A 14289-nucleotide genomic window follows, 5' to 3' on the forward strand; every position below is an offset into this window, starting at 1 on the left:
TAAATCCTAGGAGCGACATGACTCTTTAAAAATATAATACAACCACAAAACTCTCACAAACACGCGCATACACTCATTTTTATGAAAGCATGTGCACACAATCTACCCATATAATCATCTACGAAAGACCGAGTCCACACATTTTGGAATTGACGAGCTCATCACATGTGCTTCGTAGTCGAGAGGAAGTCGTCTCAAATCGAGTGAATATTGTCGAACATCGCTTCCCACATATACCCCTGCCAAATCTAGGATTTAAATTCGAGAAACTACGAGCAACTCTAACTGATCCTCTAAAAAAATAGAAGAGGATATGCCGAGTAAACCATAGTAGAATATATTTATTCTACTAAGTTTTGATTGGTTCTAGCCGATCTTCTAAATTTAGCAGAGTAAAGTTACTTTTTGTTTATGCATTTCGTCGAATATCTGCCATGCGTCCCCGCGACGATGGTGACCACGCCGGAAACACCGCACAGCTCCATGGGCACGAACGCCCGCGCCGTTGCCACCTTCACCAAATGCAACCGGTACAATGCGCTACAATGCACATCAAAACAATCAATCGCTCGCACCCAGCTCCAGACCGTCCATGGTGAACAAGGAAGGAAAGGAGGGGACGCGTTTGCCTGCCCTTGAACACCCATCGCGGCCCGTGAAGACGGCTACTATGCGGCGGGCGCTGGTGGCCGGCGTCAGGCTGCAGGTGCTGTACTCGTGCAATTCGCCGTGTTCGCCTCCAACCAAACAGCGCTCGTGCTCTCACCGGTCACCTCCGGCCTCAACACGCTCGGCTCCACCGTTAGCATCTACTTCATCGAGGTCATCGGTGAAGTCGTAGGTCGCCGCCTTCGACATTGGAGCTTCACATGAGTCATCGTCCGGCCACAAGAAGGCCTTTGCGTGAAGAAAATTTATCCTCTGCCGTCTTCAGATGGAGTATATTTAGGGACTGGATAGGCGTCAGAGGATAAATTATCCTTCTCTATTCGGTTTAGGGGATCAGCTAGACGTGACATAGAGGAGTAAAATCGAATTTATCCTCCCTTATAACCGAATAGAGGATCAGTTAAAGTTGCCCTAACTTCGGCCCTGTTTGGATCATGGGGTTAGAGCTAGTTTGGGTTAGTTGGAGGCTCAAATAACCCAAAAGTATCCAAACAGGGAGGTTAGAATGGGTTAGTTCCATCTAACCCAACTATTTCAATGGAGAGGTGTTTATTTGGTTTAGAGTGGGTTAGAAAATAATTCTAACTCTAACTGTGTTAATATTCAAACAGGGCCTTCATCTCAATAAAGGCCCTATTTGGATCTCTAAGTTAGAGTTAGTTTTAGTAAGTTGGGGCTCAAACAACCCAAAAATATACAAACATGGTAGGTTAGTTTGGGTTAGTTGAATCTAACCCACCCCAAAAAACTAGCCCACACTAGAGGAACTTATTTGGGTTAGTTCTCCTAAGCCCATTAGAAAAAATAGTAAAAAAAGTTATCCCTCCCATTCAAATATGATCCAAAGTAGTCAAATGATTGAGAAAGAATATTTATTGTCAATCTAACCCTATCATCCAAACAGCTCTTTGGTTAGAGTTAGTCTAGGGTTAGTTCAAGGTTAGAATCTAACTCTAACCTCTAACTGAGTTAGAGTATCTAAACAGGACCAAAAGCTGGAGTAATCATCTAAGCTATGCTCAGTTTGGCAGAAGCGACAGACCTGGCCGTGTCAAGTTTTGCTGCAGCCTAGGAATTCGTTCCGTATGAGTTTGCCATACCACCATTTCCTGTGCCAAAACAGAGGAAGAGAACCCCAAGGCCAGAAAAAATCAGCCCAGTTAATAATTAACCATTTAAAGAGGGCGGCCGTGACCGCGAGCCGGGAAGAATCCGCTGCGGGGGAGGGGAGTAGAAAAACAACTACTCATAGCTCAAAGCCAGCGACCGGGCTAGAGAATTCCAACCTCCAATCCAAAGCCTCGCCCTCTCCTCGTCTTCCTCCCAGCAAGTAGTAGTAGCCTCCGATTCCCTCCTCCCGCCGCCTCCTCAGATCTGCGCCGCCGCGCCGCCTCCCCGCCAATCCGTCGTCCTCATCCCCGCCGCCAGCCGAGGAGTGGCGGCCGCCGCTTGGCTTCTTCCGTCCGGGGCCGGCGCTATCGGCGACGGAGGCTGCCGGGCTCTTTCCGGACCGGCAAATGGTTCCGGAGCTGGGGCTTGGAGGCTTCCGGTTCCGTGTGGTCTGCTGATTGGGCCCAGCCGGGGTACGGTTTCGCTCTGCCGGCTCGAATTGGAGGTTCCGAGTTACGCTGAATTTTGTTTCGTCAGAGGAGCTGATTTGGTGAAGTTGTTTCAGGCGGCGACTGATTCTTGGGGGAACCACAAGTTTGCTTCTTTTGATGATTTCCTCCGCGCTCAGTTTCAGATTATAGAGCGTTTCTGGATGAAACGGATAGATTTTACTGGGATCAGATACCGAGCTTCTGTCTTGTGTGCCAGCACCCTTCCTCCGCCAGAAAACAGGACTTCTGCAGCTGCTTTAGGCTGTTAACTCCGGTTGCCTTCTCCTCGAAAGGTTTGACCTTTTGAGTCGAGTTCTTGTGCCCATGATGAACTGCTGATCTAGGATTCTTGTGTCACTGTATCAAAAGCAGTCTCCTGTTCAGATTCTGCCTATTAAATCAGTCCTTGTGTTGCACTACCAAGATTCTGCTCTGAAAGGACACACGCTACTGCCGTCCTTTTTATCTGTCCCCAACACAGTGCACTGAAACCTTAATTGTCCCACAGGAGTGGATAAGTGTCTGGAACCAATCGAGTGCAGCAAAGCCATGGATGTGCCTCTGCCTTCACAGTCCAACCGTGCTGGATGCAATGGAAGCGTCGGCAGCCCGTCGGATGATCCATATGGCGTTACGGCCATGATGAACTTTGATGGGTACTCAGAGCTCTGCGGCAGCCCTTCGTTAGCTGACCAGCTGTTCTCGTTGCTGAACGACTCGTCCACACACCAGATGTTTGCTATGTGGTCATCCTTGGGATCTTCGCCGCGTGCTTCTGGTGTCAGTGAAGATATGCAGCTCGATGCCTATTCCAGTGTACCCGGGGATCAAAAGGTTGATTTGGTATCTTCGGTGAATCCAGCTGAAACTGGGACCGGGAGAATGGCCAAGAGTTCAGGCGACCTTGGCTCAGATGGTGATCCCGAACAAGGAAGTACTAGCTTGGTTCCCAGGCCTATTGCCGGCAACTTACTCGCTGACAGGATGCTCATGGCTCTGTCTTTGTTCAGGAAGTCACTTGGCGGCGGCATTCTTGCGCAGGTCTGGATGCCTGTTGAGCAGGAGGGGCATGTCGTGCTTAGTACATGTGAACAGCCGTTTCTGCTTGACCAAGCTCTTGCTGGGTACAGAGAAGTATCCAGGCATTTTGTGTTCTCTGCTAAGGAGGAGACTGGCCTTCAACCAGGGCTTCCAGGGAGGGTCTTCATCTCCGGTGTGCCAGAATGGACCTCAAATGTGCTCTACTACAGCAAGCCAGAGTATTTGAGGATGGAGTATGCTCTTCACCATGAAGTTCGAGGATCACTTGCAATGCCGATATATGACCCTAGCAAGGGCTCTTGCTGTGCGGTGCTTGAGCTTATCACAAAGAAGGAGAAACCTGACTTCGATGCAGAAATGAACAACCTTCGCCATGCATTGCAGGCAAGTTCTAACTTGCTCCCCACCCCCTCCTTTATTTAGTTATGTTTAGCTGGGGACAAAATAGTGAATTTACCCATGAAGGAGCATTTTTACTTCCCACTGCAATGTCTATTATCTTATAGATTTGTTCGTTAGTGTATTTTACTAATTTCATGACAAGTAACATGAACTGTCATGTGGATGCAAGTCCTCACTTCTGTTGGTGCCATTTCTAGATGCCATGAATAAAAGTATATACTGAATTTTAAATGCTTGTATTCTGGCTACTGGTATTCATATTGCACTGTCCATGGACAATGATGGGTGTATTATTTTCTTGCACAATCTGGAATTTCTCTTGGCACTTACGTTTAATACTTACCATATTACTCTTCTGTAGGCTGTGAACTTGGAGACAGCAAAAGATTGTATCGATCAGAAGGTGCCATTCTTCACTTCTCTGAGATTTCTGCTGTGCATCATTGATGCTGGATACAAGTTCTCTTCAGTGTTTTTTGTTTGTTTATCTATTGATGTTTGATGTATGTGATGTCTCTTTATTTGCAGGTTTATTCAGCAAATCAGAAAGCCGCCTTCACTGAGATTTTGGATGTTCTAAGAGCTATTTGCCATGCACACATGCTTCCGTTGGCCCTTACATGGGTCCCTTCATCAAATGGTAGTGATGGTGGTTATGTTGGACATGATAGTGTCCTTGATTCTCAGTCAGGGAAAGCGATACTCCGCATCCATGAATCAGCGTGTTATGTTAATGATGCAAAGATGCAAGGTTTTTTTCATGCATGCACTGAAACTCACCTTGAGAAAGGGCAAGGTATTGCAGGCCGAGCACTCAAGTCCAATCTGCCGTTCTTCTCTCCTAATATAAGAGAATACGGAATTAAGGATTACCCACTCGCACACCATGCTCGTAAGTTTGGTCTGCATGCTGCTGTAGCAATCCGGCTAAGGAGCACATACACTGGTGATGATGACTACATACTAGAATTCTTTCTACCAATCAACTGCACAGGCAGTGAAGAACAACAGATGTTATTGAATAACCTGTCCAGTACTATGCAAAGAATATGCAAAAGTTTGCGAACAGTTTCTGAAGCAGAGGTTGATAAAGTTGACGCTTGTACTGCAGTAATGTATAAGGCAACCAGTGGAAGTTGCTTGCCTACTGGTCAGTCTTGGAGTTCTTCACATGGTGATCAACCTGCCACAGAAGAGGCATTCCAGGATCTATCTTTAATTGATAAGCAAGGGGACATGTCCGAGCAGGTGCTCTCATATTATATGTTTTACTTAAATATATGGCATTCTGTGCAATCATATTGGTCCTGATTTATGAATAATCTTGATTAGCATGATTTGAGCTGAAATCCTTTTCTGAGACTTGTGCTCATCCATCTTAGTTCTCATTTGTTGAACATGCGTATTTCCTTGAATCGAACTGAATCTTTTCCTAAAGTTTTTTGTTGAAACGCCTAATTTGTTGGCACTTTAGAAATTTGACTAGTTGTGTGTTATGACTTAACGGTAATGGGCACACACATTTGTAATTTGATCTGTTGAATAATGGCATAGTTCTAGTGCCAAGTTTGATCAGAGGAGAAGGATTCCAACAGTTTAGGCTGGTAGAAACTTCCAGATTTGACATGCCATTAGCACAATCGATCATCTTTTGTAAAGGGGCATTCTCATGGTTGGCTAGTCATACATGGTTAAATCTGCAGAACCTAGATCATCAACATTGATGAATGCATTTAACTTTGAATCGGTGTGTTAACTGGATTCTTGATATCCTCTTGACTAGAAGCTTCTTCTGCACTGCAGGCACAGTCTAGTTCAATGCGACTTGCGGAGAAAAAGCGCAGTACAGCGGAGAAGAATATTGGCATGGATGTTCTCCGTAAGTACTTTTCTGGGAGCCTAAAGGATGCTGCAAAGAGCCTCGGTGGTGAGCCCCTGCACCCTAGTGTGTCACTTTGTCATGTTACTTTTCGATTGAATCGTTTCTGTGTTGTGATATCTAGGTTTTATATATAGGATATGATAGATGATTTCTGTAACATTTTGTTATTAATACTGTTGCAGTTTGTCCAACAACCTTGAAACGGATATGCCGCACACATGGAATTTCGCGATGGCCATCTCGCAAGATAAACAAGGTCAACCGTTCGTTAAAGAAGATCCAAACTGTCATTAACTCTGTCCATGGAGTGGACAGCTCTTTGCAGTATGATCCAGCTACTGGATCTCTTGTTCCAGCAGTTTCTCTGCCAGAGAAGACTTCATTCCCTTCATGTGATGCTGTGTCTAGTCCATCTGTTGGGAAAACTGTGGATGAAAAATCTGGCCCAAAATCTGAGCAAGGGTATTCGTCACCTGAAGGATGGGAAAGAGATAGCTGTCAGTTGCAGCGCTCTGATGCGCAGAAAGGGGAAGGCGGTGAATTTCACATGCAGACAACTAACTATAGTGGCAGTGGTGATCACGGCTCTTATGGTCCGAATATCACACATCATATTAGTTCTGAAGGAACACAAGGACCATTATATCCCACTGGTGCTGTTAGTGCTTTACATGACAAAGAAACAGGTTGCATCGAACCTTTGCCCTGTGTCCTCCCAAGCATCAAGACTACCAGGGACCAAATAGTGGGAAGGAACTCACCACCCATGCAACAAGCAGATATTGATATGTTTGATGATCGCGAAGGCAGGGAGCATACTCATCCTTCTACCTCTGGTATGACAGACTCTTCTAGCGGCAGTGCATCAAGCCACCCTACATTCAAGAAGAACCCAGCACGCCCACTTAAGGACAAGAGCAGCCCTGCACTTACGGTCAAGGCGACGTACAATGGAGACACCGTGCGGTTCAAGTTCTTGCCATCGATGGGCTGGTACCACCTGCTGGAAGAAATAGCCAAGAGGTTCAAGCTGTTGACCGGGGTGTTCCAGCTCAAGTACAAGGATGACGAGGACGAGTGGGTCATCATGGCGAACGACTCCGATCTCCAGGAGTGCGTCGACGTCATGGACTCGATGGGCACGCGCAACGTGAAGCTCCAGGTCCGGGATCTCCCGTGCCTCATCAGCAGCTCGGGCAGCAGCAGCTGCTTGCAGCTGGAAGGACACAATTCATGACACGGTGAGGAAGTGTAAAAAAGGATCTTTTGTTACCCTCAACTGTATCATACTGCGGTAGGTGTAGTCTACGCTGTGTAGCAACAGGGTTTGGTAGTCTGTACTGTGCGCGTGTAGCGTGTTATGTAGCGGCAATGGCGAACAGGAAGTGTAGTGATAGTCGTGCAGGCGCGACAGTGCAGGCACAATGTCGTGCCTGCGATGAAAGTGTCATGGAGGTCCCTGAGAGGATATCATGACAATAACATGTTGTCATGAGGGTCTGCGGCGCCTAGCTGCCAATGTTAAAACTCCTGGCTTTGTTATGCATGCCGGAGGAAACAAATGCTTTTGAACTTCCCGTGGTTCCAAATTCTCTGTTTGTTTAAACATGTGAATTTTCCAGTTCCACATTGGTCGTTCGGAATCGGGACACATGAAACTGCCAGCTTGAATCTGATAGTTTTCTTATGTAATTTTGGTGAAACTCCTGGACCTCTTTAACCGGGCCTGGCTGACAATCTTATGCCCGTTCAACCTTACCATGGATAATCTTTCATGGAGGGACTGGCTCACAATCTTATCTCTGCTCACTATGGAATTCTATCTGTTTTTCCTATGCTGAGATCGAGATTATCGCGGTTACATGTGGATGCGAGGCGATTCGCGGTTGATACCGGGCAAATCTCTTCTGCAGACACCCAAATCTGCCAACAGCGACGAGTCGGCAGCATGTCATTTTGGACTCGCCCGATCAAAGATGGAACTGCTGGTTCCCAGTTTCCTGCATGCACATCAGCCGCCGGGTATGCTGTGGAGTTCTGTTGGTAGGAAAGCTACCGTTTGTACTGGACTGAATCTTAAAGTCCAACCGATAGGAACATCACGCCATTGAGCGTCTGGGGAGCCGAGTTGGCGGACATGGATGAACACGACGTGCTGGCGCGTCTCCGCGATCCGAATCGGTGGTTGCGTTGTCAATTCCTAGCGAAAGAGATGCAGCCAGCCAGCCGCGGTGCGGGAGAAACAGCTCCGAGGGCCAGGCGATTTCGTCTTCAACATGTGCTTGTTGCCTTGTTCCCGTTTGCTAGTGGCTGTTGAAATTAGGTCGCCATTCGGGTCACATATTGTTGCATTGCATCAGCAAAAACAAAATCTGGGTTTCCATTGGTTTAATATGAATTCTGAGGCATGATGGTTTCAATTTCTTTTGAAAAGCAAGTGCGGCTGAGTCATAAGGGGAAAGTATTAGGTGATACGGAGCCTTGGATGCTCCCATGATACAAGCTTCTAGGAGCCGTTGGATCGGAGTCATAAGTGTTAGTAATAGCATGAAGCAAGTTGTCGGTTCCAAGAAAGCACAAAAAGATCAGGTCACAAGGAAAGTTTCATAATCAAAACTTTGTATCAGGCACAAAAATAAGTTACGGTAATAATAAAAGGGCAAATCCGAATAAGCGAGCTAATCTTTTGACCTATGCCCGCGTTACGATGGGAATAGAAAAACTTGATAGGAATACTCGAGAGTCAGTTGTTAATGCTTTATAGCCCACAAAGAAATATTTCTTGGGAATGGAGAGACCTAGAGGAAGAACAGCCTACCTAGACTAGTGAAGTGGTTCCGCAGTTACCGGATCCAATTGGTTAGCACTTGAAGACTCAAGTTGTTTTAATAAATCCCCTGCCGTTCCGAAGGCTTCGCGCAATAGTTCTCCCTATCGCCTTGACCCACATTTGGGTGTTTCTCCACAGAGTCGTGGTTATGTGCCCGGGACTCCTAGTTCATTGGTTGAAATACCGTGTGCTGAACCGAAGAGAGCTATGTATCGGATTTTAAATGGTGCGTTTGTTGGATGTGCGGTGGTAATATTGTTGCCAAATCTGGCAGATAAGCTATGGTTTTCAGGACGAAGTTGTAATGCGATATGCTTTTAGTTGAGACCCAATGGTCTATCTAAGGATACTGGAGTTGATTTTACAGATCTTGATGGACACAAGGTATCATAAAGAGGCCGAGTGGCGAGTATGTTGCCATCATTAGTTGATCTGCGATTTAGAAGGTTGATGATTAGGTTTAAACTACACACATAGAGGAGACATTTCGGTCCATCAAAGAAATTTTTGTAGATGAGTTGGATTCGATATTTGCAGGCCAACATCATTGTTACTGTTATTTTATTAATCACAGGTGACAACACATATTTGATTTTCTGGAATATGCATTTCATATGCAGGAATAGTTTTTTAGCGGTACGCAGGAATAGATGAGGCAGTAAAGTTGGATAACACCTTTGCTAGTCAGGCAACAACATTCGATCTAGGTTTCGACAGTGAGCTTCATGGTATCAATATTGTTAGAGTATCGCCCAAAATATAGATGAATTATTGTTTAGTGTAGATGAATTCTTGATTGTTGTTTGTAGATGATGTTCGTGATATTTGACCTGACGGAGAAAAAAATAAGCGATGCCTTTTTATGTTATGGATCTAGTCCTTTTGACCAAGTTCAGCTCGTTGCGCCAAAGCATCACTTTGAACTTGCTTTTGAGGATTATAATTAATGCAATGATGGTTATTCTAAATTCACATTGCTTTGCCATGATAATGTTCCATTTGTCATGAAACAACTGTTTGGCAGTTGATTGTTAGGCAAGATAAAGCCTATTAAACGTGAGGATCTGTGTGTGCACAACTCTAAGATGTTTCGACTTTTGAACAGTGATATACGTGATATCCTGAGGGGATATGCATAACAGCCTAGGTAAAATGCTTGATTTGTAGCTGTGAGATTAGCACATTTTTCCTTATTCGTACTGGTTTCAAAGGCAGGAGCGGGAAAATATCTTGTACTCCCATCCTTGGGGTACTCCCAGTGCTCCAAGTTCAAAAACAAATCTTAAATGTTTCCGAAAATTCAAAAAAAAATGAGAATGTTCGCAAGGAATGTGACTACAACCCCTAGAAATTTCAGGTCCAAACTTGAAATGTACATTGAGAAAAAAAATGTGAAATCCAGATGTAAATAGTGTCATTGTTGATTTTGTCTTTTTCTTACACTTCATGCCAGATTTCACATTTTTGTTTCTTGATGTACATTTCGAGTTTGGACCTAAAATTTTTAGGGGTTGTAGTTACATTCCTTGCGAACATTCACCTTTTTTTTGGAATTTTTTGAAATATTTTTGAATGTTTTTTAAACTTGAAGCACCGGGAGTACCCCAAAGATGGGAGTGCCTGATACTTTCCCAGGCGGGAGCTACAACAAGGCCAGATGGGCCATGACCCGCCCAAAAATTGGAATGTGTACACTTCTTTTTTTACCGTTGGGCCTTAGAACACCAGCCCATAGGTTATTTCTTTCATTTCGTCCCGCCCGGTGTTGGGCTTCAAGCTCCGCCACTACTGGTTCGTGTATTGCCTCGTCTCCCAAAGAAACAACGGGCCAAATCCTAAATGGCGCCCGCTGCGCCCGCTTTAGTTGTTTTCCCTAACGGGCGCATAACCCCGCAGTGACTTGGGCTCGGGCCATCTATGTTTTTTTTCTGCTCTTATCCCGCAGAAAAAGGAAGCGCACAGGTGAGACTCGAACCCACAACTTCTTCATTGGTAAGCTGCAGTAACCAACCAGCCAACCACATCAGATGTGATCATTTCCACCTTCTTCCTCCTTTTCTTCTTTTTAGTTTTTTTTCCTTTTCCTTTTTTCTGTTCCTCTCCCTCCTTTGTTGGAACGATTTTGTTTATTTTTTCCCTTTTACTTTGTTAAATACATGAACTTTTTCAATTTGTTGTTTTTTAATCAAAATCCAATGAACCTTTCAAATTCGTGAACTGTTTTTCAAAATCGATGAACTCTTTTTCAAAACAAATGAACTTTTTTTCAAAATCGACGAACTTTAAATCAACGAACCCTTTTCAAAACCGTTGAACTATATTTCAAAGTCGATGAACTATTTTCAAAATTGATGAACTCTTTTTAAAAACCGATGAAATATTTTCAAAATTGATGAACTCTTTTTAAAAACCGATGAACTATTTTCAAAATTGATGAACTCTTTTTAAAAACCGATGAATTTTTTTCAAAATTGATTATTTTTTTTCAAAATTGATGAACTCTTTTCAAAATGGATGAACTCTTTTTCAAAAACAATTTTTTTTTCATTCGACGAACTCTTTTCAAAACCGATGAAAATTTCAGATTTTGTGAACTTTTTTGAAGATTGATGGACTTTTTCAGAAATTGATGAAGTTTTTTTTAAGGTTTTGTTAACTTTTTTGAAGATCGATAAACTTTTTTTCAGGTTTTGTGAACTTTTCTGAAAATCGATGAACTTCTTTTGAAAATTGATGAACTATATTTTTCGTCCAATTCAGATTTAGTTCACTTAATTCAAAATGTGATCACCTAATTCATATTTTAGTTTACCTAATTCAAATTTAGTTAACAAAGTTGAAGATTTGTTCACCCAATCCAAAGTTAATTCACATATATCAAATTTAGTTCACAAAAATATATATTTGTTCACCTAATTTAATTCTAGTTCACGCATTTCAAAATTTGTTCACCCAATTCAAAGTTTATTCATCTAATTCTATTTTAGTTCACAAAACAAATATTAGTTCACCTAATGTAATTCTAGTTCACGCATTTCAAAATTTGTTCACCTAATTCTATTTTAGTTCACAAAGTTTAAAGTTTGTTCACCTAATTCAAATAGTTCAGCTAATTCGATTCTAGAACTCACGATTCAAAATTTGTTCACCCAATTCAAATGTAGTTCATACCATGTTTTCTCACCTAATCCAAATTACTTCACCTAATTCTAATTACCCAATTCAAAATTTAATCACCTAATTATTTTTTTGTTCATCTAATTCTATTTTAGTTCACCATATTCATGTCGAATTCACACAACTCAAAATTTGGTTCACCTAATTCGTATTTCGTATTTGGTTCCCTATAATGACTTTTCTTTTAAATTGCGTGTTTCTCGAGGAACAATTTACTTGTATAATTCTTAGCATCAATTAACATAGAAAAAAATCAGTCTTTATTAGTACTACTTGTATAATTCTTAGCCACCAGCCGCCTCCACAAAGCTAGGCTCTCTGCCTCCCGCCGGCGCCGGCACCGATCCGTCCCGTCTCCGGTGGCCTTAGGGCCATGGAGACGGAGTGGATCTCGGCTCTTGCCGATGGGAGGGCTTCGTTTTTAGATCTTTTTTTGAGCTTTTTAGGGTTTGTATCCTGCTCAGGAAGGCGAGACGGCGGTGGCTCCCTGAAGATGGTATAAAGGTCTCCTCGCCTAGACCCCGTTTCGGTGAGACGTCTAGCATCATCGGTGGACGTGTGGAGGTGTGTCTTCAGTGGATCTATCTTTGGTGGATTTGCTCGGATCTGTTCGTTGTTCGTCTTCGTTTGTGTGTCTTCAGGTTGGATCCTTTTGATCTACACTCTTCATTTGCAGCCGTTGCTGTTCTGGTGCATTGGTTCTATCGGGCCTTAGCACGATAACTTCCTGACTGTCTAGTACAAGAACGTTTGCCCGGCTCCAGCAAGGGAGGGGCGATGACAGTGGTGCGCCTTCCGCTTGCTTCAAAGTTTATAGCCGTCGCTAAGTGGTCTACGTATCTTGATGTAATTTTTTATTATTTCTAATGTTTGTTGTACTATCATGATTGAAAATGAATAGATTAGAAGTTTTTCCCACGAAAAAGATTCTAAAACTGTATGAATTTGTGTCAGAAACAATTTTTCTTTCTCTAGTAGCAGCATAGAAACAATTTTTTTTCAGGAACGGCATAGAACTCAGGACGTCACAATTACTAACTCAAGCTGCTAGCCAGTACACCTTATGGCCGATGGTGGCACATTATAGCGTGTGTCATCTTTAACTATAACGGGATATTTACTCTAGCATCCTATTTATTGTGGCGTACAGATTATTCAATTGTTTTGAACACATTTTTAAAAAAATAATTTTATTTTTTGGAAAATGTCCACAAAATTTGAATTTTAAAATAGTTTTATTTTTGTGACACTAGACACCATTAATTTTGGATCTGTTGTACTCAGATGTAGTTGTTGGGGAACGTAGCATGCAATTTCAAAACTATTCCTACGATCACGCAAGATCTATTTAGAAGATGCATAGCAACGAGAAGGGGGGAGTGTGTCCACGTACCCTCCTAGATCGAAAGCGGAAGCGTTAGGTTAACGCTGTTGATGTAGTCGAACGTCTTCACGATCCAACCGATCCAAGTACCGAACGTACGACACCTCCGTGTTCAGCACACGTTCAGCTCGATGACGTCCCTCGAACTCTTGATCCAGCAGAGGGTCGAGGGAGAGTTCCGTCAATACGACGGCGTGGTGACGGTGATGTGATCCGCGCAGGGCTTCGCCTAAGCACTACGACACTATGACCGGAGGAGTAAACTGTGAAGAGAGGCACCGCACACGGCTAAAAGAACAATTGATGTGCCTTTGGGGTGCCCCCGCCCCCGTATATAAAGGAGAGGGGGAGGAGGTGGCCGACCAGGAGGAGGCGCGCCAAGGGGGGGAGTCCTACTAGGACTCCACTCCTAATAGGATTCGCCCCCTTCCTTCCAACAGAGAAGGGGAAAGGGGAAAGAGGGGAGAGGGAGAAGGAAAGGGGGGGCCCTACCCCTTGTCCAATTCGGATTGGGCAGGGGGGAGGCGCACGCCACCTCTTGTGGCCTACCTTCCTCTCTCCACTATGGTCCATGAGGCCCATTAACTTTTCTGAGGGGTTCCGGTAACCTCCCGGTACTTCGAAAAATCCCCGAACCTCTTCGGAACCATTCCGGTGTCCATGTATAACCTTCCAATATATAAATCTTTACCTCTCAACTATTTCGAGACTCCTCGTCATGTCCGTGATCTCATCCGGGACTCCTAACAAACTTCGGTCACCAAAACACACAACTCATAATACAAATCATCATCGAACGTTAAGCATGTGGACCCTATGGGTTCGAGAGCTATGTAGACATGACCAAGACACATCTCCGCTCAATAATCAATAGCGGAACATGGATGCTCATATTGGTTCGTACATATTCTACGGAGATCTTTATCGGTCAAACCGCATAACAACATACGCCATTCCCTTTGTCATCGGTATGTTACTTGCCCGAGATTCGATCCTCGGTATCATCATACCTAGTTTAATCTCGTTACCGGAAAGTCTCTTTACTCGTTTCGTAATACATCATCCCGCAACTAACTCATTAGTCACATTGCTTGCAAGTCTTATAGTGATGTGCATTACTGATACGTCTCCAACGTATCTACAATTTTTGATTGCTCCATGCTATATTATCTATTGTTTTGGACATTATTGGGCTTTATTATCCACTTTTATATTATTATTGGGACTAACCTATTAACCGGAGGCCCAACCCAAAATCGCTGTTTTTGCCTATTTTAGGGTTTCGAAGAAAAGGAATACCAAA

At 43.7% G+C, this 14289-nt stretch overlaps 1 protein-coding gene across 2 annotated transcripts; it reads left to right on the forward strand.

Moving 5' to 3' along the window:
• The first annotated feature begins 1868 nt into the window (after positions 1–1868).
• LOC123189646 (protein NLP2) lies at positions 1869–7219 on the forward strand. Of its 2 annotated transcripts, XM_044602106.1 has the most exons (6): positions 1869–2252; positions 2345–3695; positions 4075–4116; positions 4242–4961; positions 5517–5640; positions 5778–7219. In XM_044602106.1, the coding sequence occupies exons 2-6, from the start codon at positions 2820–2822 to the stop codon at positions 6830–6832; spliced, it is 2817 nt and encodes a 938-aa protein (XP_044458041.1). In that variant the 5' UTR covers positions 1869–2252; positions 2345–2819; the 3' UTR covers positions 6833–7219. The 2 variants fall into 2 exon arrangements, with proteins under 2 accessions (XP_044458041.1, XP_044458042.1); XM_044602107.1 differs by having other exon boundaries at positions 1869–3695.
• Positions 7220–14289: the final 7070 nt, after the last annotated feature.

The sequence above is a fragment of the Triticum aestivum genome, chromosome 2A (assembly GCF_018294505.1).
Source record: "Triticum aestivum cultivar Chinese Spring chromosome 2A, IWGSC CS RefSeq v2.1, whole genome shotgun sequence".
NCBI lineage: Eukaryota > Viridiplantae > Streptophyta > Magnoliopsida > Poales > Poaceae > Triticum > Triticum aestivum.